The 23,805-nt window shown below is 42.3% G+C and overlaps 1 protein-coding gene across 1 annotated transcript in view; it reads right to left on the reverse strand.

Annotated features, from left to right (window-relative positions):
- Nucleotides 1-23,805, reverse strand: part of grin3ba (glutamate receptor, ionotropic, N-methyl-D-aspartate 3Ba) — a 71,798-nt gene that overhangs the window by 3,549 nt on the left and 44,444 nt on the right. Inside the window, exons 3-11 of the mRNA XM_069536365.1 lie at nucleotides 23,091-23,587; nucleotides 21,474-21,745; nucleotides 20,538-20,774; nucleotides 17,199-17,345; nucleotides 16,762-16,907; nucleotides 13,138-13,253; nucleotides 2,928-3,079; nucleotides 1,561-1,725; nucleotides 468-535 (exon numbers count right to left, since the gene is read on the reverse strand). Of these exons, the coding sequence (XP_069392466.1) occupies nucleotides 468-535; nucleotides 1,561-1,725; nucleotides 2,928-3,079; nucleotides 13,138-13,253; nucleotides 16,762-16,907; nucleotides 17,199-17,345; nucleotides 20,538-20,774; nucleotides 21,474-21,745; nucleotides 23,091-23,587 (1,800 nt within the window). The remainder of the gene's footprint in view (nucleotides 1-467; nucleotides 536-1,560; nucleotides 1,726-2,927; nucleotides 3,080-13,137; nucleotides 13,254-16,761; nucleotides 16,908-17,198; nucleotides 17,346-20,537; nucleotides 20,775-21,473; nucleotides 21,746-23,090; nucleotides 23,588-23,805) is intronic.

Genomic DNA, 23,805 nt, shown 5'->3' on the forward strand with positions numbered 1-23,805 from the left:
TTGATGATCTGATTTAATCATGTTAATGTCACTTGAATAACTTTTAGTACATGCAGTTCTGTTTAAGATCCCCAATAACGCTGTCACTGCCTCCATCTTAAAAAGTAATGTTGTTTATCAACTCATAAAAGTGAAATAAAATCTGCAAGCGTGTTCAGTCTGTTTCTACCTGTTGAATATGTTTATCTGGAAGTCTGGGAGATGCAGCTGTAGTTTTCAGAGGTAAATAAACTTGTGGCCACTCTGTTTGTTAAAAGTGATTTCAGGGTGAACCAGATTAGGCACGAGAGCAAGAGAGTGAAATATGAACCAGTCTGAAATAGTTTGTATTTAAAGAGATTAATTAACATCAGACACACTGAAAATGTTGTCAACAAATTTGCTTCACATAAATGTCACTCACTTTATTTAAACAACACATTGATGCATTTCATTTCAGACTATTATCAATGAAATATGAAAATTACTTTTCGTCGAGGCCGGTCAGCTCCTTCCCTACATCCTCGTACGTGGTGTGGAGGGCTCGGTGAATTTTCTGCAAGTAGAGAAGGGAGAGAAAAATTAAAAAAACATAAGCAAACCACTGATTAATAAATGAGCTCAATAAAATTGTTATGGCTTCACTATCGCTGAAATAAACCAGCAGAGATGATGAATCTGAATTTCTGAGAACCATTACTCGACAAGAACATCTGTGACAGCTATTCCTCACAAATCCTGCTGTAGCGCTCCTTTGAATAATTTAATCTAATGATTAGATTCATCAAGAGACACCATTCCGCTTAGAATTTCAAGGAGGTTAAAGTATCGGTTGCATAAACCCTTTTTGATTCAGCTACCTGAGTGCTTAGGTTAAGAGAACATCTTAAAACCAAGTTATTAGGGATCTCTAAGCTTTCGTTTTTTCTCCCGCAGTGTGTCTGGAGATCTTTCACTGCAGATAGGATTAATCTTGACAGACTAACTCAGATGTCATCCACCTCAGACAGCTGGTTTGTTATGAATGCTGGAGGCTGCCTGGGAGTGTTTACCCTTTTTAGAACGATACAGCAAACAAATGTGAGCAGTCTTCATGTTCACATGGCTCGTTTTTTTTCTGCTCACAAATATTGCCACCGTGCCTCGTTTGGTAATGACTGGAGTTTCATAATAAAAGCAAAATATGACCTTTAGATTCTCAATTTGCGGCTCCTCTGGTGTCTGTTGTCATAAACCAACCAATTCTCTCACAGTATAAGTACTTCATTATCATTAATCGTTGAGGGTGTGAAAAATAATTCAAAACAAATATTTCCTTGAAAACAAAATATGATTCAGTTGCATAGAAGATATTTCTTATTCATGACTGTTATGACTTTCCAACAGTAGAGGGCGTAAGTCATCTGCAAGAAAAGAGTCGACTACAGGGGGTGAGGACGTCCTCACCAGCAGCAGCATGTTTATGTGTGTAACAGTATTTGTCTCTGAGTGTCTCTGAACACGAGTTACAGCGTGTGTGTGTGTGTGTGCGTGTGTGTGTGTGTGTGCATCAGCAACACAAACAGGATGTGCTCCACTCACCTGGCTGGTGTGCAGCCAGTACTGCAGTGTGTGTGTGCGGCGGAGGCGAGGGATGACCAGGTGATAGAAGGTGTGCTCGCCTGCCAACGTCAGCAGGGCTCCACCCACCCCCATACACAGCAGCACAAACAGGCCTGAAAAATGCTGGATCCCCATCTGAAGAGTCTGAGGGGGTGACACACACACACACACACACACACACACACACACACACACACACAGACACACACACACAGCGAGGTGGGAGAGTGACACAGATTAATAAAGACTTACACTGACAGAGGGAAATGCAGAGATTGATGAATTGCATCTACACAATCACCATTTAGGCCTCTTTTTGCCATTATGAAATTGATATTCTGACATTGTGTAAGCCCACGATAATGGAAAAAAAGAAAGGAGCAAGAGCAATGGTGTAGAAAGACATGTTTGGGAAGAAAAGGACGTGAAGGAGAGAGAGAGAGAGAGAGAGAGAGAGAGAGAGAGAGAGAGAGAGAGAGAGAGAGAGAGAGAGAGTGGGCACAAAGAGATGAATTGGGGGAAGAACTGAGTAATGGAGAGAAACAGCAGTCAGTAAGAAGCCGATAAAAATAGCTGATGGTTAATTGAAGAGCAGTTTGTTCCCATTTGGTTCGCACACGTCCTCTCTCACACAACGTCTATCTCGTGCGAGGCTTTCATGGGCCTGGAGGAAGCAGACGAGGCAGCGCGGTGAGCTTTTCCACTGCTCTCTAATCGTGTTTCCTCCATCCAGCTCATTTCTGCACTGCCTCTGATGGCAATTAGCCCCATGCTGACTCGACAAATTCATCAGCGACAACACTGACCTCATTTTGCTCCCAATCCAGAGGGCACTAATGCCCACATTGTTGGGAGTAAGCCCACTCTTTAAGACTTCAAATGGGATGGACGGTTAATGACTGTCTGATGCAGGGAGAAGTTAAGGTTTTCATTTCATTTGAAGAAACTTAGGACTGTGCAGCTGCGCTTGTTGCTGTACGATTCAACTTTGAAGTGGAATTTAAAAGGGATGGCCGACGGGATTTGTATAGTTTGTTCACAAACAAGAGATATAGACACAGCATGCTCTGTCTGGAGATACCACTTCTTTAAAGAGAGTTAAATGAAAAGGGAGAGATTTCTGTTGTGGCACACAGGAGACACAAATAAGTATCGACACCCAGACATTACGTGTCTATAAAGTCTGGTAAAGGTCAGTAAAAGGGTCTAAGTTTATGTGATTGCATGTTTGTCTGGGAGCCAATCCTGTCTGCGTCTCGAGAGCAAACTCATTTATAAGAGCACAAAGGCAGAAGGCTTTGCTTTTACACACAGTACACGAGCCCCCTCTCTGACCATTGACTTACCTCGGTGACGGCAAAGACTCTCTTCCCGCAGGGCACAACCTTATACCATTTGTCGTGCAGCATGTCCATGAATCCGTCAGACTTGTAGCGACTCACAAACTCGGACACATTACGAGTCAGAGGTGAGCCCTGGGGCAGGCCGATACCGTAGCCTGAAAGACAAGACACATACAGATGTAAATGCACAAGCTATAGGTAAGAGGTGAGAGCACACGTCTAAGGAGGAGAATAGCGTCCAAGCTGCTGTTGTGTTCGGATATTGTAGTTTGCCAGAAGCAGTTCAGCAAAGGGCAGATACCTTCTGGAAGAAAAGGAGATTTATGGCCTTACAGGCTTCATATTGAAATTGGTATCAACAATGTTTTCTGCAAAGTCTGATGCATATACTGTGATACACTGTGTCCCAGGCTTTCTCTGGTTTGGTATTGTAGGGAAACAAAGCACAGCTGGTGGACATGTCCCTTGTGGTATAGATAATACACTGTTGTGGATCAGATTCTGGGTTTAGGTATAAGAAGTATGTTCCTCCCTCTGGTATCAGGGATGAAAACACCAGTGGCATCTGTCTTTATCACATACCCTTCATGTTTCTTTAGGGTTCAGTCTCGCCCAAGGACACTGACAGAGCCGCAGATACAACCACCAGCTCTCTGCATAGCTGACAATCTGCAGAGCATCAGCAGCTGAGAGAAGACGACAGCTCGGACATGCTAACTTTCCATTGAAGCCTTGTGAAGCATCCTGAACCTCGTCTAACACTACGCACCATTACATGGAAACGCTAAATGTTTTGTCTGAAGCCCACGTCGGTACACTCTCCCCCCACCATCTGTCACATCAGACCATTTTTCAGCCTAATATCAAGCAGTCTGATGCCAGCTTAAGGGCTGGCGAGGGATCAAGTCTGACTCCCCTCTCTCGGCTCCCTTCAGCGGATGGGCTGCAAATATGCTCATATTTTACCTGACTGTGCTCCTTACAGGCAGTTACATTTCATTTAGTTGCAGTCTCATGGCTGTGCTCGGCTTGTGGTGATTTGTTATTCTGTCGTAAATCACGCATGTTAAACCCCATGAGGTGGTGGGGGGGGGGGGGGTGGGCTGGTCCAACACCACCTCCTGGACATTTTGTTCTGCTCTGAGAAACTCGTAACTCAAGATTTAAATGTAGAAATGTCAAAAATGATGCTTTCTCTAAATGTCATGAGGCCAAGAAGAATTTCTTTCTCTTTTCTCACCTGTACATCAAACTCGCCTTCCCTTGTCACCCCCAGCCAGTGTGACTGGCTTCTTTTTTTTATTATCTTTCCATAGTACTTGATAATTTTCATTTTGTTAGACGTCCTTTCTGTCAGTGTTAGTCAGTGACAGGTTCCCATGGAGCTCGCCTGAGGAATTTTAAGAGGTATATGACACTTCCTACTAGTTCAGCCATTAACCTGTAATAAACATACCTTTTTATTCCGTTTTCAACAGATCCTTTTCCAGCTATACGTTCCCTTTGGTCACCACACTTCCAGAATTCATAAAAATAACCCGCACAGCATCAAAAATAATTGGACCACCTACCTCTCCCCTACCCTGACCTCACCACCAGAGCCGTCAGTTGCGAAACACTTATCGTAGTCAGATCCTCGCCCCGCGCTCACTTCAGGCTCATCCCCTCTGGTTACAGATATAAGACCCAAGTTTTAGAGCGAGGCCATACAAAGGGCACTTTCACTTCATCTGCATGGGAACTTGATAACATGCTGACGCTACAGCTCCTGTGTGGGTCTTGTTCTGGTGTTGTCGGTTCTCCCTTGTACAGTGTGCACTCTTTAGGTGGAGCTATTTGTTGCAGGTGGCTATTGAAGCAGCTTCCCGGGTGTATTTGTTCCTATATTTTGTTTTCACAGCCATGACTGTGAAGAAAGAGATCATAATGAAACTAGAATTGCACTCAGTAGAGCGCATACCTCCGCCAAGGCCCAACAGTCCCCTTACATCCAAATTTCACACCCTCATGGATGTCAAGTCTCTAACTGTGCTTGATTTTCTTTTTTATTTCCATCAAGGTCCATAAATTATTACCTGGGAAAACAATGAAAATGTTGCATTGTTAAAAACAAATCCTGCATTCGCCTCCTGATCCGGATCCACACCAAGATTTTTTGGGTTCTTCCCTGATCCATACCACATCCTGCCACCAACGTTTGTGGAAATTGGTTAAAATCAACCAACAAACAAGTGGGCAGGGGTGAAAACATAACCTAGAATGGCAGTAGAGCACATACCTCTGGTGAAAGTTAAAAAAAAGTGATTAAATATATTTTCCAAAGTTTGTGGAGATGCATTTTTTTGCAAACTAACACTGAGGAGGAGCTGATCTTTTTTTTTTTTACATTTGCAGGCTTCTAGATTTGCAGCAGCTCAGTTTAAATGTATGAAGTTACAAGCACAGTTTGGCACGATGGCAAAGTAATGACACTTGACTACTTGCCTTTATGTGAGAGCTCTAACTATTAAGGAGAAACACAACATTTGTTCCACTACATGCAACTAACAGCTACAGTTGTTGGTTATACTGCAGAGTGATAGTTTACATGCAAAACATACAAAATGCTCATAAAACGTTCTGCAACACTGGAGGAAAAACTTGCGGGGTGCAGGCGTCGCAGAAATGGATTTAATAGCTTTAAAAAAAAAAACATTTTAATTAGGCTGAAGGCTGTAATCCAAATCATTATTATCATACATTAAATATTCATCTGTAGAAAAGTTTTATCATCACTTGACCGCTGTTGCCTTGGATTTACTTGGGAAAAGTAAAACACCAGCAGTCTGTGGAGTAATGAGACCAGACACCGCAATAAAACACACTATCGTTACAGCAATAAAATTATAAAACTATAATATTTTTAATTAAGAAACAGATTTAAGGACTTTTTTTTCTCACTACTGTTTATTGCTTTAATTTCAGTAGCGACACATTCATCTGTCTTTTGCACGAGTTGAAGAGAGAAACGCTGCCCTGCTCTAAACGGACTTTGAAGAGTCCATCTGTTTTTGCATTAGAGCCCACATCTCTGTCTGCAGCTAAAGCAAATATGCTCCTCGGCTCCGAGTCAAAGGACCCTCTTGGATATTTATTGCAATACAAGACCACCTGGGGTTGTTTGTTTCATTTCATCTGTACTGTAATCAAATACGCAACCGATGCCAACACCATTTATTTGTACGTTCGTGATTGTCTCAGACCTGGCAGCTCTTTGTGTGTGTGTGTGTGTTGGCTGTCAAGGTGTTCGAGCCCGATGGAGTGCGCGGACGTAATCAGAGAATGGCGTAACTGTCACACTCTGCTTCCTACATGACAAAGACCATCTGAATTTCCCTCCTGTCACTCTCGCCCTCCGTCCCCTCCTCATTTTCTCCCTCTCCCTCTCCCTCCATCATCTCTCTCATCCTTCCCCCTCCCCTGACCCAGGTCATTTCTTTCCCACCACTGCCGCTAGTCTCTCCCTCAGTTAGTCTGCTGCTTATCTCTGTCATCCCTTCACTTTTGTTCAATTTCTGCTTCACTTCATTCTCCTCTTTATCTCTTGGCTGCTCTCCCGAGTCCATTTCTTTGTCTCTGTGCGTCTGCTGTCTTCTTTCTTGTTTTTCTTTTTTCTCCGGCACACAGGAAGCATTTTTCTGTCATCAGCCATCTCTATCCTGCATTTTTTCTTGAGAGCACTCAGTCAAATACTGAAACACAAGTGGGCAGCCACTTGTCATTTGTTTTATTTTTCCCCAGACATCCACATATTCCATCACACGCATCGAATCCCCAAAGCTGTCACTCAAATCCCCCCACACACCTACTCACTCAGACACACCTGTGCACTTCAAGTCACAAAACACCCTATAGACAGGAAACTTACAAAAAAATGTGCTTCCTTATTTTAAAAACACAAATCACAACTGCTTCTATATGCAAGGTGCAAGGTTCTTACGTTCTCTCATGACTTTCAAATGATAGTTTTAAATAAATAAGCATTAATCGGGTTGTTCCTTTTGATTTCTATGAATGAAAATTACTTTCTATATGTGGCTTTCTACTGTTTTCCTGTTGAATACTGCTAAAAATATAAAAGACATTATTGTTGGTGTACTAGATGATTTTTTTGCCTGACTTTGCCAGGTGCGTACCAGCAAATGTCGGTACTATTGTAATACTATAGTTTAGTAAAACACAGTAATAATCATTTTCTAACAATAACTAACACATTTTTTAATTGATAAATGTAATATTTTTTGGGTAAATGTCAAACTAGCGAAACGTCCATTACAAGTAAATTATCACATAAGGGAAAAAAGCTGTATTTTTACATAAAATGATTAAATTATTCATCACTTATAATCAAATGTGTTGCTGATGTCTGTCAAAAACCAATTGTTCAGCTCCACATAATTAGTTTTACTTCAGTGCAGCATTTAAGAGGAGGCGCGTGTTTTCAAATGATGCTATTTTCCCATTAGATTCAAACACACACACACACACACACACACACACACACACACACACACACAGACACAGCACAAGGAGAGAAAGGCTTCACTCCTGCCAGACGTGAGCCGCACGACCGACAACCGTCTCACCCCAGCAACAAAATCAAAATCCTGTGCCAGCACAGCTTCATTTTGATCTTCAGACACGCTCGGTCCCACTTGACTGAGCTTGTGTAGACTACCTATGTGCACACACACACACACACACACACACACACACACACACACACACAGGCACACACAAACAAGTAAACAGTGAGTGGCTGCGTATTCAGAGGCAATATTATTAATGGGGTGTGTCTAGGCTGTCGTAAACATCTCCCAACAGCACTCAGAGGAAACAGACACACAGCGACACCCCCACATCTCCCTCCACTTAAGTAGCCTGAAGATTTTCAGCAGAGCACCTCAGCCTGCAGCGACTCCGCGGCCCCAATTCCTGCCTCTCTCTCTCTCTCTCTCTCTGTATCTCCTGACCACAAACCGCTCTATAAATCCTGCCGGCATCCTCACATGGACCAAATAACACTTCCTCTCTTTCTCTCCTCCTTCCTCTCTCTCTCTGTCCTTTCTCCCCCTCCCTCCCTCCCTCCCTCCATCTGCTCAGGGTGAAGGTTTGTCTTGATTAGGGGACTCTGTTGGCTGCCTCTTTTATCACTCGCTGTGCAGAAAGGCGCAAACTGGCAGTGGGCAAATGAAAGCCCTCTATCTCCTTCTTGTGCTCAACTCCCACCTCGCTCACCCCCTTGTGCACCAACCCTTTCTTTACCTGTGTTGTTCTTTCTGTTACTTTTTTCATCTCATATTCCATCCTCTCTCTTCCCCCCCCACCTCCTATGTTTTCTTCTCACATTTCCTGCCTGGGCCATTTCCTGCTCTTTCTTTCTCCACCTTATTTTGGTTCATTGAGTTATTCACTCCCTTCCTCATTCGTCTCCTCTCACAGACCGTGGGGCTGAATAGCTAACAAAGGCTGTGTGGATTTTTCGCCTAGTTTTTCATGTAGACTCTGAATCAAGTAATCATCAAACTGACCCACTCTCCATTCCAATGAGACCTGCTTTCTCATCTGCACAGTCGTGAGTAATGCCAGCGCGGTCCCTCGACTTGTTCTGTCGTGTACATTCAGGAGAGCAGCAGATAATCTCCAGTGGGCGACAGTTGTGCCACGAGTAGTGGGGGTGTCTCGATTCAGGGCCGCATCCTCCGGAGGACCCGCTCTAGGCGGCCGACAACAGCTGCATCCTTCATCAGGCTGCGTCAGCACAACAGAGACGAGGCGGTCTGGTCTTCCTATTACGTCACCAGCTAGTCCCGCCCTATCAGGCATTGCCAAGCAACTGAGCTATGGATAAAAAAGTTATTTGGTTTAATTAAAAACGTTGAAAAGATGTGTGAAAAAATTATGACTTTTTCGCTTTGCTTTTTGTCACCATGACCTCTTTGAAAAACAGTTTTACACTGAAGGGCAATGAATAATGGGATACGCAAGGCTGGGAAGGATCCACCGGGTGGAGCCTCGGGGCTTGAAGGACACATTTGACGCATTTGGAGGAGCCATGGAATTGGGAAAGTGTAGTCGCCGCGGTGACGCAATCGGTCTACGACGAAGAATGTGGCCTCTTATACTGTGTTTTTAAAATGGAGCTGAAGGACGATACTGACGTCATAATAGTCTCCGAGAACCCTAAAACCATGAGAACTGTACTTTTTAATAATTCCTTGGTTTATAATTCTGTTTCAACGAATGCTACATCGTCTCCCCATTTTTTTTTTTTAGACATGTTTACGATTTGCGTCAAAATATGATTTTAGGATTCTGTATTAAAATATTAACAGAGTGTGTCGTGACGATCAGAATCTGTCATTCTCTTGTCTGGAGCTCATCCACGTGAACTTCCACAACTTCCTTCACGGGCGTTTCCACACCCACAGAAAACGCCCACAATCAGCCGCTGTCCAATCATGAGTGCGCAGCAACGCGCGCATTATGAATCCAACCAATCAAAACGAGCCAGTCTCCACCGTCGGCGTCTTTTAGCGTCATCAGTCCGAATCGCGACGACCGAACCGGGCGGATCGTCTCTGGTGTCGGTTCCCTCCGGAGGATTGTGTACTTCCAGGACTGGACCACTCCGACCGACAGAACCGTGAGTCCCACTTCCTGTCTGATTTCTCTGAGCTGCGCAGTGACGCGTTTACTTCTGTTCAACTGTGACTTCCTGTTTATGTTTGGGGGTAAAACCCGGAGTGGATTTCTGTCACTTCTCTTGTCTGTGCTTCACCTGAACTGGAATGAACTGGGCCTTATGAAACTGTGGAGCGGACTTTGGGACTGGACTCTGGTTCAGGCTCACACAGACTGCTGCTGTGGAGGTTTTCTCGTCACTGGATGATTGATATTGTTTTGTGTTGGTTGACACAGTTGTTTTTCTTATCAAACTTGTTTTTTGTCAGACTGGACTCCGACTCTGAAGTTTGAAAAGAGTCCACGTAACAATGTGCTTTTTCTGTCAGAGTTTACGAGTGACTAACGCTGAGAACCATTCATTTAGTACAAAACAGCATATTCATAAGCTCATCACTTAAAGTGCTTTAGATAATTATTTTCAATACAGCTGTTAAACTTGACCAGTAAATGTACCACTACAATATGGCACCTTTAGTATCTGTTCACTGTTTTTAAATCAGCGTGCACGTCTCAGTAATATAAGGAGAAAAGACTGAATTGAAACAAATATCACAAGAAGTGCACACACGTATGCATCTATCTATATCTTATTCCCAGAAATCTGTTTGCTTGTCTGTGACTCTCATATCTCAGGACCGTTCATCTCATCAGCTTCACACTCAGGATGTGTATTTTCAAGGGCCCAAAGAAGCACCATGTTAAATTTGGTGTGATTCGCACACCTCGTACCACAGCTCTGTAGCAGCGGCCACTGGGATTCATACACTTAAGTGAATTGTCATGGGTGTGTTCACGACCCAAAGGATTGATTTTCCAGTTCGGGGTTCTCGAGATTCACCAGGGTTTGAATGAAGAGGTGAGCAGCTCTACTGCTGTTTCAGAAGGAAAGCAGCAACCAGCATCACCACAGCAGGCATGTTTACAGCAGGCACGACTGCATTAGTGAATATAAAAGCACTTTGAATCACAAGCATTAGTAGACACACTATTTTTTTTATACCTGTAGAAGAGCTTTGTGTTGGAGGTTAAACGCTTGAATCACCACAATGTCACCTTTAGAAAGCGAATATGTGCAGATGGCATGTGACTGGAAAACTGTAAAACTTCTCATAATGGCTGGAACCTTTTTATTTACCTCAATGAAAGGGGGCCCCGGTCTTTTATTAGGGCAGGGTATAATTTCTTCTGACAGATTGTCAGCAGCCTTTATTTCTAACACTGACACAATTTACTGCTGCTCTGTAATAAAAACTCCCACGAGTCAAATCTATTCTTATGAGTCCGTAGAATACACACATCAATTATGGAAACTACAACTTCTACTGTTATTACTGTCATCAGAGTTGCAACTACAGCTGAAATAATGCAAGGTAAGAATAATTATGTATTCATCTGCCTGTAGAAGTTGTATGATGCAATTACTTAATCAAAAAACATGATTTATTACTGGTAGTTTGTTGGCTGTTAAAATATAATGACATAAAGATGAAAAAACTGGTAGAGAATGAAATACGATCTTATTGACCTACTGACTTATTGACTAACAAGATCAATACTGTAGTGATGCAGCCTGCAATTAGGTTTTCCTGTTACGTTAAGGATTTCATGTCGGAGTGAGCAAAGTATTGTGCCTGTAGCCGGTAGGTATGGGACAGCATGTCCCATGTCGACCATCATCCATTCATCCATTATTTATACCCCTTATCCTTTGAGGGTCGTGGGGGGAGCTGGAACCAATCCCAACTGACATTGGGCGAGAGGCGGGGTTCACCCTGGACAGGTTGCTAGCTTATCACAAAGACAATCAACCATTCACACTCATTAACATCTACAGACAATTTAAAGTCTCTAATTAAACCTTAGACCAATTTACATGTCTTAGTGCTTTGGGAGGAAGCTGGAGAATACACACATAGAGTCGAAGAGAACATGCAATCTCCACACAGGAAGTCTCCGGCCAAATTGGGATTCGAACCAAGAACTTGTGAGGTGAGAGTACAAGGAGCATATATTTTGTTAATTTTTTATAACTTCAAAAGGCTAAGCTTTATTATTTATAGAATATTATTTCCTCTGTGGCTGCGGAACAAGTCACACCAGCCCTCAGAAACTAACAAAACACTTTCAAGGTTGATTAACCTCCGAAAGACTCAGTATAAATGGAGTTGAAAACCCAGCAACAATAAGGCTACAAACAACCCTGAGTGCAAAAGACCATATTACACTGCTGCTCTCTCCATTCAAAGAGAATATCTGTTGTATTGAATCAACACTTACCTCTGTACTTTCAGAGAAAATGGTCTAAAATTAAAGCCAATACAATATTTGGCATAGTTTGCATGCAAATATGCTGATCTGCTCATATTGTAGGGGAACCCCTGCCTTGATCAACCAATGCACAAGAACCTGAACATGATGACCCAGTGGATTTTACTGTATGCATCATGACGGTGTTGTAGTTGATCAAACCTGTGAGGTTTGAGACCAAAGTGTTCTGACTGGGCACGGTGGTTAATAATAGATGACTACTTCTACCCTGCAGCCTAAGGTTCACGCAGTGAATCACTGTGTTGTTCTGTCAGTCATGTAGCTAACTACAGTGTTTGATCTCCTCTCCGATCTATACACTGCGAGTGTGTTTGTCTCTGCTGCATGAGAAAGAGGCTGTGGACTCGCACAGTGTATGTTCATCTCTGAGCAGGTATCATCTTTCTAGAAGCTTTACACCCAAATTAGCAAGTTTTTAAAAATGCGGGTAAACCCATGTGTGGTAAGTCCTTTTCCATTCCAACGTCAGAAACACGCAGAAAGATACAGAAGATTTAAAAAAAGCACACAAACGTTCATAGCTATTTACATATCAACGCCCAGAGGTTTAATGTGCATCATAACTTTATACCGCAGTCTAGATGGTGCAACATCTAGACTGTCAAAATAAAAAAGAAGAAATGAACACCATCACCCAGGTGTCATGTTTCCATCACTGCTGAGCATAGCCGACTGTACATTACCACTGCAGACATAAGCCTGATGTTAGTGGGTGTTAGTTTGTTTGACCAGTGGAACGGGGGCTTCAGTATGTGAGTGATTGCACAAGTGTGCGAACCAGTATAAGTGTGTGTATTTGATGGTGATGATGATGATGATGATGATGATGATGATGATGACAGGGATCTGTTCATATACCCAGATTGTTGGAATTCACCAAAAACAAAGGTCACCAATGGCTCAGTCTATTTCAGGGCATTCAGGCTCGGTTTTATGGTTGAGAATAAAGTTATATTTGGCTTAAAGTTGGAGTAAATGTCTGTGTTAGACATACAGTGGTTTGAGTGAAGAAGAAAGCTCTTTTTGATTTACAGGGGAAAGGAAAGGAGGAAATAAAGAGACAGACTTGATGGTATAAAAATGTAAAAAGTCACATCCTATCAAGAAAAGTCAAATCAAATTAGTTATAAGATAATTTTAAAGAAAAATGTGTGCGCACCTTCGATGGCGAACGGTTTCCCCACGGTGAGCAGTTTGCAGTCAGCGTCGATCGAGACCTCAAAGTCCAACAGGGCTTTGTCCATAATGAACGCATCCAGGGTCGGAGGATCTGTCCTTCACCACCAACACACACACACACACACACACACACACACACACACACACACACACACACACACACACACACACACACACACACACACACACACACACACACACACACACACACACACACATCATAGGAGAAAGAGAGAAGCATTCATTAAACACAATTAACTTTTCAAGACCTGTTAATCAGATTTACTTCCCCCAACATTTTCAGACACCTCTGCAGGATCCCGATATTATTTTGGGGGGTTGTCATCCCACTTTGTCATTGATACAGGGGATGAACTATATTCTAATAGACTGTGTAAACACATACATCATTACCTAAACCAACAGCCTCTGTGGCAGACTGATAAGACTTTATACACACTGCCGAAGACACTGCTATTCCATTAATATCGATCCAATTGACCCACGCTGACCCCTAATTATAGACCGTCCCTCTGTGAGCAGCTTCGGCTACTAATCACAAGTTTCAGGATACAAAGCACAACACAGTGGATTTTCTAAAACACCATATACACACTTACAGACTGATAAAGAGGAAACGATGCTGTTTCATCAGTCCACAGGCCAAGAAATCCAAATATACACAAATTAGGTTTAAAATGGAAGAAATGCATGTGTTGGTTAAAGTGCACACACTCGCTGTAGTCTCATAGGAAAATCCCATTAATCTGAAACTTTAACTTTAACTATTCAGGACACTCCTAATCTAAATGTTGACTTTACAAAGTCTTTGCTTGAAGCAGCAAGTCTGTGTGGACCTGTCAAATATGAGGCACAGGGAGGAGTGAGAGGATGGAGAGTAGGTACCTGTCAGTTATAAGTCTATGTTTAGGTATGTGCTTGCATGTGCTTGCATTATCTCCTCTGAGCTCGTATACTGTGTTCAGCTGCATGTGTATCCCTCTGCGCTCTCAGGAGAAGAATTGTGAGTTTTCCTTTTTTTTTTCTGTCTATGAGGTGTGTTGTGTGTTTGTGTGTGTGTGCAGCTCTGGGCTTGGTAGTTCTGCCAACATAGTATTTTACTCCCTCGCTCGGCTTCTCTGCACCGCTGTGACTTCCACTTCTGCCTTTGCCATGCTTGCAAACAAACGCCGCCTTCATCTTTTGCCCGCTCTCATCCCCTTTCTCTGAACAAGCGCATCTACCTACTTGTATCACTAAGTCAGCACATGCACGATCTCAGCATCTCTGCTGGTGCTCTGTGGAGGAGTCAGTGTGTTTGAGGACAGTGTGTGTGGTTTTTTTTTTTAAGAGAGTGCGTTTCCTTGGGGTGATACAGTTTCTGAATGTGTAGTTGTTCATATATCTTCAGATTTTTTTTACTTCACTTGAGTATTTCAACTTCATGATATGTATAAATCCATTTTCACAGTACTTTTTACTCCACAGCATTAGTCATTAGATACTTCAGATTAAGATATTATATTCACAACGTGAGTTAATATGATGCATTGTCATGAATATTTCATGTATGTAAATAAAATAGTTAAAACCAGCTTGACCAACTTCAACAGTACAATGTGACTTGGACATCAATGTAATACTAACCCAATATTATAAAACTCTATAAAGTATAACACAAATGGGAACCTTTTTCTACATATGTATTTTATTCATTTCTAAGGTACAGTTTGCAAATGATATTTTGAGTAGTATTTAAAGTATTGTAGCAAATTTATTATGTATTAATTGAAATTTTGTTGCATTTTGTTAAAAATATTCTGAATACGATCTTGAAACATAACTGACTGAATAAGTAAAATACATAAAAACTATTTCCTAATACATAATTGGTAAAAAGTATTTAACAAGTTCTAATTCTAAGATATTAGGACAGCTTCCTGACTCCTTTTGTTCTTTAGCACCATGAGATACTTGTTTATTCTCCAGCTCCCACCCTGGTTACAGGATTAGCCCGGTGAATATGTGTAAACACTTCGAGAAATGTTAATACTCCAGCTCTACTCTGACACTGTGGCATCTTATCCAGGTGTGTGATCGCCTGGATAAGATGACAGAAATGATGATAAAGGATGTAATGATGACTTGGACAACTCACAAATGAGACAGAAGTGAAGGAGTTAAGGACGGATCACCAATCATACCATCTGAATGATGTTTCAGTATAATAAAGTACTGAATATATGGAACAGAAAAACCAAGGTATATGTTTTAAATAAACATCCTGTCCAGAATACGATGGAAAAGAATCCTTCCTTCTTTTCACCATTTACTCAAGTGAACTACTTAACCTCACCACAAATCTCTGTTCCCAGAGCACATGAGCGTCTCCGTCTCAGGTCATCTGGGGGCAACTGCTTTCCAAAACTTTATCCACTTACCATTACCTTGAAATACTTTCTTGTTTCTTTTGAAATTGTAATGTTCCAATCCCTTAAATAAGTGTTTTTTTCTTAATGTCTTCTGCTGTATCTCCTTTTAATTTTGTATGCATTATGTAAAGCACCTACATAATTAAATATGTTATAAAAATAAACTTGCCTCGTCTCTTTGGTTCTCATCTGCTCCTTGCATTAATCTGCCCCTGACCCTCAGTCACCCCCTCAACTACTCAAAATCGTCTCCGTCATGTGTTTTCACCTCAGTTACACTTTGTGCCAGAATGTGTCTGCATGAGCTAAAACTCATGCTAATGCAGAGTTTAAATATATGCAGCTCACAAAGGGATCTCTGGGATCTCTGTCAGACGCAAACAGCATCTTCATCAAAACCACACAGCGATGGGTGAGGCAACATCAGGTGTTAAAAAATCAAAGCAAAAAACTCCAGAGTAGAGCAGAACTTACATTAAATTAGATGTTCCCTGTGATTTAGCGCAAAGAAGTAAAGAATAAAATCAATCTCTCTCTAAGATGAAAAAAACCAAGCATTCAAAATATTCATTGACATTAAACTAGTACATTTAAATATGTTTTGAGGCTGGAACGGCTCGGTACAAACTGTGTCCTTGACTGTCAGGAAACTCCGGAGGGGAGAAGCTTCTACTTAATACAACCTTTCTGCTGCAAAAGTGTGTGTGCTGCTAGTGTTCCAGTGGTATTTCCAGAGAGGCACTTCAGCCAAAACTTAGGGGGAAGTTGCCCTTTAAAGTTTTTCATTTTGGAGATACTACACAGACACTCAATCGATACATTGCTTGTAGAAGTTATGACAGAGATATTAGAACCAAATCTGAGAGGTCTGTACAGCTGGTGAACGAGAAAACGTGGACATATCAGATGTTATTATGCAAAGGAGTTTTGAAATGAACCAAACGGAATAGAAGCCACACATGTTGTTTTCTGAACAGCCTCTAATGTCTGTAAAGATGCTTTTGTCTGTTGACCCAATTGTTATTCACATTATGCACGAAAAACAAGTGCCCAGAAAACAGACGACCGCAGTTGGCAGATGGAAGCACGACTGGTTCGTTGAGGTCCTGGTTGCATTTTAATCACAAGTGTCAGTGAGGTCTTCTCTGTGCACAAATGCGTTTGTATCTTACTTTAACATGTGTACACCTTCCGGCGTGGTGGGCTGGTTGAAGCGTCTCATGTAGTCGTGCATCTCTGGGAAACTCTTCTTCATGTAATCCTCAGCACTGCTCTCCCTCACCGTGCCGAAACGAAAGCCCATGGAGGGATGGTGCAGCTGGGGGAGTGACACAGGAAGACAACGTTGGAGTTGATTAGCGAGAGAGATGGGGGGAGGCGGGGTAGATATCATGATGGGATTCAAACTCACTGTAGCCCTGAACTCCCCACAGGGTTTTGAGGATATGGAAAGTGATAATCCTTCACAAATGATTCCGCTCTTTACTCATTAGCTTGTCCTTGTGTGAGATTAGTTTGCGTGTTCATGTCGCTGCATCTCTGCATGTTTGTGTGTGGCGTGCCGACATGCATGCGGTTGCAAGTTTGCGTCCTTGCTCTGCAGTCTAACCTTGTCGTCATGGATTCCTGAGACCTGCTCGAAGGTCTTCTCCCCGACCATGACGGCGGCGAGGTTGGCGGTGTAACTGGACAGCACCAGCAAGCAGAAGATGGCCCAGAGGTTCATCAGGAAGCGGCCTGTCCAGCATTTAGGAGTCTGTGGAGTGGAGATGTATCCCAGGAGGGGATTCTTTTATTATACTTTGTTTTGTTTTTGTGTAATTATTAGCATATGGAGATAATTAAACAGAACAAACGGAAAATAACTAACTAAATATCTAAAAATATCCAAGATCAAAACAAAAATTACGTCAAGATGGCAACAAACACGGAGGAGACTGAGATAACACAACATATACCCAACAAAGAAGGACAGGGGTCACAACAAAAAATATAAGGGTGTAAAAATTGATGATTTCAGGTGTTGACATAAAAGTCGAGCTCGCCCTATGGCTCCCAACGTCCTCTTCCTCCCTTACCTTAAAAATCCCGATTTAACTCCAGAGTGAGGGTAATCAAGTTAATCAAAACAGACCAGGAGAGGAAATCTAACAAAGTGTGACTGTTTGTGAGCCCCGATCCCAAATGTCTTTCTGTGAAATTGCTCGCCTCGGGGAAGGAATCCACCTGAATACTGTTCATTTATTTAGTCCACCAATTAAGTTCCACTTAACAGAAGAAGAGAGATGCATTTATAGTTTTTTTTTTTCTAAAGGCTTGGGATTAATGAGACATTAACTATACAAAAAAAGTTTGTAACCCATGAATGAAAAGGTGTTCAGAGAGCGTCAAGCTATTAGTATAATTTGCTGGAAATGAAGGATGGCAGACACATTATAAAGTATTAGTATACACAGTATTATTTTTGGGAAAACGTGAACTAAGGGAAGTTTTAAATGTATGTACATAGTTTTTGCAGTTGCAGCTCAGTTGAAAATAATGAAAGATAATGATCAGGGGGCTTTTAGTCTTCCAACGTGAGAGTGTTCAGTTTTTCCAGATGGTAAGCAAAATTACAACTTGTGCTCACCAGCTGTGTTTAGTGGGAATGTTGCTCACACATGAAATAAAATGTTCCTGTTCTCCCCAGTAACTGTTACTTGGATCAAAGTTTTCTTCGATAAACACTTTCCAATGATAACAGAGGCAGCCTTATTTAACAAGAACTCGATTTCTATGCTGTGAACATCCATTTTGCGAGCTGAAATGACAATTGTTGCCGGCAGAGTTTGATCAGCAGCAACTTAGCTGCATATTAATGTTTCTGGCTGAGTGGTTTTAAAATAAGACACGTTTCACAGGATCCAAGTAAACACTTTCATATGTGACTTGATTAAAGGGGGAGACTAATTAATATATTCACCGCAATTAACTGAACTAACCAAAATAACAGTCTCAAAGTTTTGTCTCTGTTTACTGTCTACTAAAGTCATCAGAGGACAAAATGTTACCCCCCCCCGGAAATGTCTTGCTTACAACTTTGAATCAACCAAAATGTAGATAAAGGTTGTTTCACTATCATTCTTTCAAAATATAATTAAAAACAATCTAGGTGCATCTGAGTTTCATGAATTCTGAATCGTTGTTGATTTTATTTAATTGTGTCTGTTATGAGTGAAAATACAACATTAATTCAGACAAAAAAATAACAGTGCTTTCAATTTGCTTTCAATGTTTTGTGTCAACGTAGATTCAATACTTCTGTGTGACAATACATTACATTGTGTTTCAATCAGATTTTTTTGCTATATGGCAAAGTACATTTAAACAGTTTGACACTGATAGCATCCAGAACTGTCTTCCATGAAGTAATACACAGTGGATGTGAAATCCTAAACAAATGTTTATGACGCTTCCTGACCTTGGAAGTCATTTTCAAATACTGCAGTTATGAACTCTTTGAAGTTTTATTGGATGTGTTTTGACCTACTGTAGTTGCTTGGTTGGTAGGAATTTTCCATTTCCCTTTGCTGAAATGTGTTTTTATAGTGGATGCTGTTGTTGATGTCTCTGCGTTTTTGTCTCTTTGCGAACTCTTGCTGCACAATAACGATAACCCAACGTAGTTAACCGTAAGCTAGTAGCTGGACATGGTTACATGAGCATGTCCGAAACAGTCAGCGAGTTCTTCCATTCGACTCTTTCGTTTTAAATACTTTGAAATTGGCCTAAATCTTTTTAAAATAAACCCTGTGATAAATGCGTAGCTATTAATTACTAGTCCACTGCTGTGTAGGCTGATGACTCTGACCACACACTGTGCGGCTCTGACCCAGCACACGCAGGTTCAGAGAGTTGCTCAAGGATTTTTTCCAGGTCATGAGGCTAGAAATGAACACAACCTGGTAAATGGACACATCTCCAGTTGCAGGGATCAAACCTGTGACCTTTCAATTATGGTAAAGTCTGTCTTATCACTTAATGATTGATTTTGGCACAGAATGTTTTCTGTTTAAAAAAAAAAAAAGAAGAAAGAAGGGAACACGGTTGTTTTTCCGCTGTGATATGTGCAGTGGTGTAAATGTTACAGGTGTGATATGTGTATATTTAATATCTTAAAATATGTATACCAAACAAATGACATTAAAGTAAGAGGAGTTTTATTTCTTATTTTTGAAAGAAAGGAGATTTATTTTGCATTTGACTTGACGTCCATTAGTCTCGATGTCACATTTCTGTCTCACACTAACCGTGTAGTCGCCCAACACTCCAACTTTGCCCACCCGCCTGTTCGCCCTTTCCCCTGTACATCATCCTCTGTCTGACCACCTCCACATCACCTAAACTCTGTTGCTCTCCCTGTCTCCTCTTACCCACTTACCCTCTCAACCCCATCTCGCCATCTTCCTGGCAGCCTCCCCATTACCGTCAGTTTGAAGCCCATTTCTTGATTTGCTCCCTCACCTTCCTACCCTCATTTGCCCTCCTCCCCCTACCTTCTTGTTTTCAACTTTGTGTCTGACTACATGGGGGAGTTGACCTCTACTCCTTCTACTTTTTTCCCCACCTTCATCCATCCCCATCATCCTTGCCATAACTCCTTCAATCTCTGTCAGTCCACTTACCCTTTCCCCTCTCCCTCCCTGTATGTGCATTATCCTCTCTGAGCCTCTCTACTTCATCACTGCTTGCCTTCTTAACCTCTCTCCTATCCATCTTCTCCCCTCTCTGGCAATCTCTATCATCTTTCTCCAAGCCTCTTTCCCCTCTAACTTCCACTATCCAGCTGCTCTCATTGTTTGTGTAGCCTTTCCAATAAAGCACACCCCCTCCGCCCTTTCCCTGTCATTTCTAATCCCTGCCCCTCGCTGCATGATGCCTCTTTATCACAAAGAGGGAGCTGCTTTACCTTGGTAGCGACAGTGCGTCCAAACAGTATGGCATAGCAGAGATTGAGGGCGGAGGAGTAGGAGAACACCCGCAGCCTGTTCCTGCCATGGGGTGTCATGCCGAAGGGGCTGTTCCACTCGTACAAGGTGAGGAATAGTGCGGTGAGATGCAGCGTGACAAAGATGCCCACCCACATGGACCAGTGGAGAGGCCACATGAAGGCTCCAATGGGAGCTGCAGTGTCCCGGCTTCGAACCTGGTAGGTCACAAACAAAAGAATGGTTCCATGCAGCTGTTCACCATCTGCAAACCTGACATGTGAAACATTGAGACTATAATTCTGCCTCTGGTCTGTAGCTTCTTGTCAGTAAACATATCTTAAATGCTCCTAGGTATAAATAGCTTTTAAAGAATTGCAAATTTTTGGTGCGTTTCATTAGTTTGTAAGGAAAAAATAAATATTTCTCTAGTGATGGGGTTCTCATTTTCAAATGGATCCGTATATTCATATCATATTAAGCACTGCAGTTTTGTCAGCCACAGAGGGAGATGTTAACAAATCAAAGCGTTACTGCAGCATGTTTGGACTCTTTGCTAAGATGGCTTCTCAAAATGCAGACTAATTATACAATCTAGCTCTCATTTTGAACTTTCATAATTAACATGCCCACTGAAAACTCACTAAAGTAATTATTCCCCAGCTAATGATCTCCTGTTCCTTAGCAGAAGACCGGGTGGGCAGGGCATGAGGGACAAATTAAGTCGTTGCAGATCATATCATCAAATCGTACTGGTGTCTGCCAGGGGGAGAGAGTTTGACAAATCAAAGTAATGCTGAAGACTGCAACGCTGCCACTGACTCACAATGCAGTACTTTTTTTTTTTTTACTACATGCCCTCTGTCTTCTACATTAAAATGCAAACACAAACTAATGATGACTTTAGGCAGTGGTACCAGGATGCCCAGGCTGGTGGAGTAGAAGGGCGAAGTGAAATCGATGACTCTGCTCCTCGCTGAATTGATGGAAAAAGAGGACACAGCCATGTCAGCCGTTCCGCCCAGCAGGTCCCCGACAAGCCCCGTCCATCGTCCTGTCCCGCTCAGCGCCCCATACTTCCCGTCACCCACGATATAGAGGTCAAAGGTGAAGCCCATGTCTTCTGCCAGTTTCTCTAACAAGTCAATGCAGTAGCCGTAGCAGCATTTCCTCAGGTCCTCCGGTAGTTCTACAAGGAAAGAAGTGATGATGATCATTCATTGGAAGTTTATCATCTTTTTGTTTCCATTACCCCAGAATAACGGTTAGAACATTTGCTCACATTAAATTAAAATATAAATACATTCAAAATGTATCCTTCTGAAAAAAGAGGTGTAAACAAGACGGAGATGCTAGGATATTATATTTTTAATTCTTTATGGCTTATTGTTTGTTTAGATTTTTTTCTGGCAAACATCGTTCTATTTGTCACGTGCTGATTCAGGCCAAAGGATTAAGATCAGACATGTGTGCAATTAGGCAACTAAATGATTTAACATAGCTAATCAGTACCAGAAAAACTGGCCTATGATTATATTTCACAAAAGGTCCAAAGCGGGTTAACTGTTGCATCTGTTGCGCCGCCACCTGCCACTAGCCAGGGCTGCAGCCCTGGCAGAAGCCCCCCCCCCCCTTCTCCCTGTGCTTAGGCCCAGACGTTGTAAACCAGCAAAGTGGAACGTGGGGACAGATGACATCTCATAAAGCCGGCATGGTTTGGCAGCATTTTGACATAAAAAATGAAAATAAAGTTCTATGGAGGCTGTGTCAGAATAAGCTGGTATGTGACCAATTGACCAGAGCAATGCATAAGCACATTGAGCACAGGCATGTGGATGTTAGCCTGCGAGGAGAAAAGGATGCTGGTGCATACAACTATTAGAAAACCAACTTGAAATGATTTACTTGCAGATGCTGTGATCCCAAATGAATTGTACTTTTCTTACAGTTTGACCAGACGACTAAAGTCAAAATTGAAGTTTCCATTCAATACAAAAATCTTCCTGCTTAGGATGTCTTATGTTTGACTGCTATACAGGTTTTTTTTGTTGTTGACCAATGCACCTGAAATCCTTTTAATTCATAAAGATCCCTTGATCCCCTGAGGTTGTATTTCCCACTCAGAAGTCTGAAAAACATTCTCAGCCCAGACATCTGAAATGACTACTCTCTGCACAGTAGATTGCATGTGTACCGAAAATATTTCAGGTTTTGTTATCATCTGGTACTGCTAACAATAGTAAACCTGGCGTCATCCCTCAACCCATGAAATTAAAAAAAACCCTGGACATATTGTGCCAGAACGCGGTCAACTCGGGTATGATGTTATTCCCAGCTCTCTTATTGATTTTACTTTTTACTCAAATCCTCTTCAATCTTGAGGAGGATCAGTACAGACATTCAAGAAGCTTAGAGATTACTTTAAAAAACTCATGCATGTTCTACAAGTTCAAATGAGGTATTTCAGTAGTCTAGGGTAGAGCGGTACTTCACCACCACAGTGTTCTCAGGACAAATGCCAAAACAAAGCTCACCGTTGCCCTCCCAGTCTGTGGCTGAAGCGTTTGGGTTGTGCAGCTGGTTGAAGAGGCTGTGGATTATGTCAGACCGGTTGGTTCTGGGGTCCAGACAGAGCTGACCAGCAGGACACAATCCATCCTCATCCACCTCCCGTGTGAAAACAAATGGGTGTTCCACCAGTGTTACCACACGCAGACGGTGTCTCTCAATGGACAGTCCCGGCCTCCAGCGTCCTCCAATGTGGCCGTCCCCCTGGCCATCCCCACCCCTCACCCCTGCCCCAAGACCTTGTCCTTGGCTGCCCCCGAACCCTCCCACTAACCCAAGGATCCCTCCCTCTAACTCCAGTCGGCCTCTGGTCCACTGGCCAACAGTAACCCAGGCTGGCTGGCCCAGAGCGCCCCTCTTCAGACTCCATACATGGAACAGCTGTGAGGAGAGGATCCGAGAGAGGCCGGGGTCCACCTGGATCAGGCCTGTGGCTCCAGTGAAGGAAGTGTTGGCGAGAAATCTTAAGGGACAGAAAGAAAGGGACAGAGCATAAGCAAAACTGGGGGGAAATAATGCAAAATCAATGTTGGGGTGTTTCGAAATGTAGCCTGCAATAAAGAACAGCACTAAATCAGCCAGATGCAGAAAAAAAAGGGAAAAGGTTAAAGACTGGTGCAGACAGGCATGGTCTGGTTGTGCAGCTTTAGCAAGTCTAGTCTCAGATGGATAATTGCATCT

The sequence above is a fragment of the Paralichthys olivaceus genome, chromosome 12, assembly GCF_024713975.1.
Source record: "Paralichthys olivaceus isolate ysfri-2021 chromosome 12, ASM2471397v2, whole genome shotgun sequence".
In the NCBI taxonomy this organism is placed as follows: Eukaryota; Metazoa; Chordata; class Actinopteri; order Pleuronectiformes; family Paralichthyidae; genus Paralichthys; species Paralichthys olivaceus.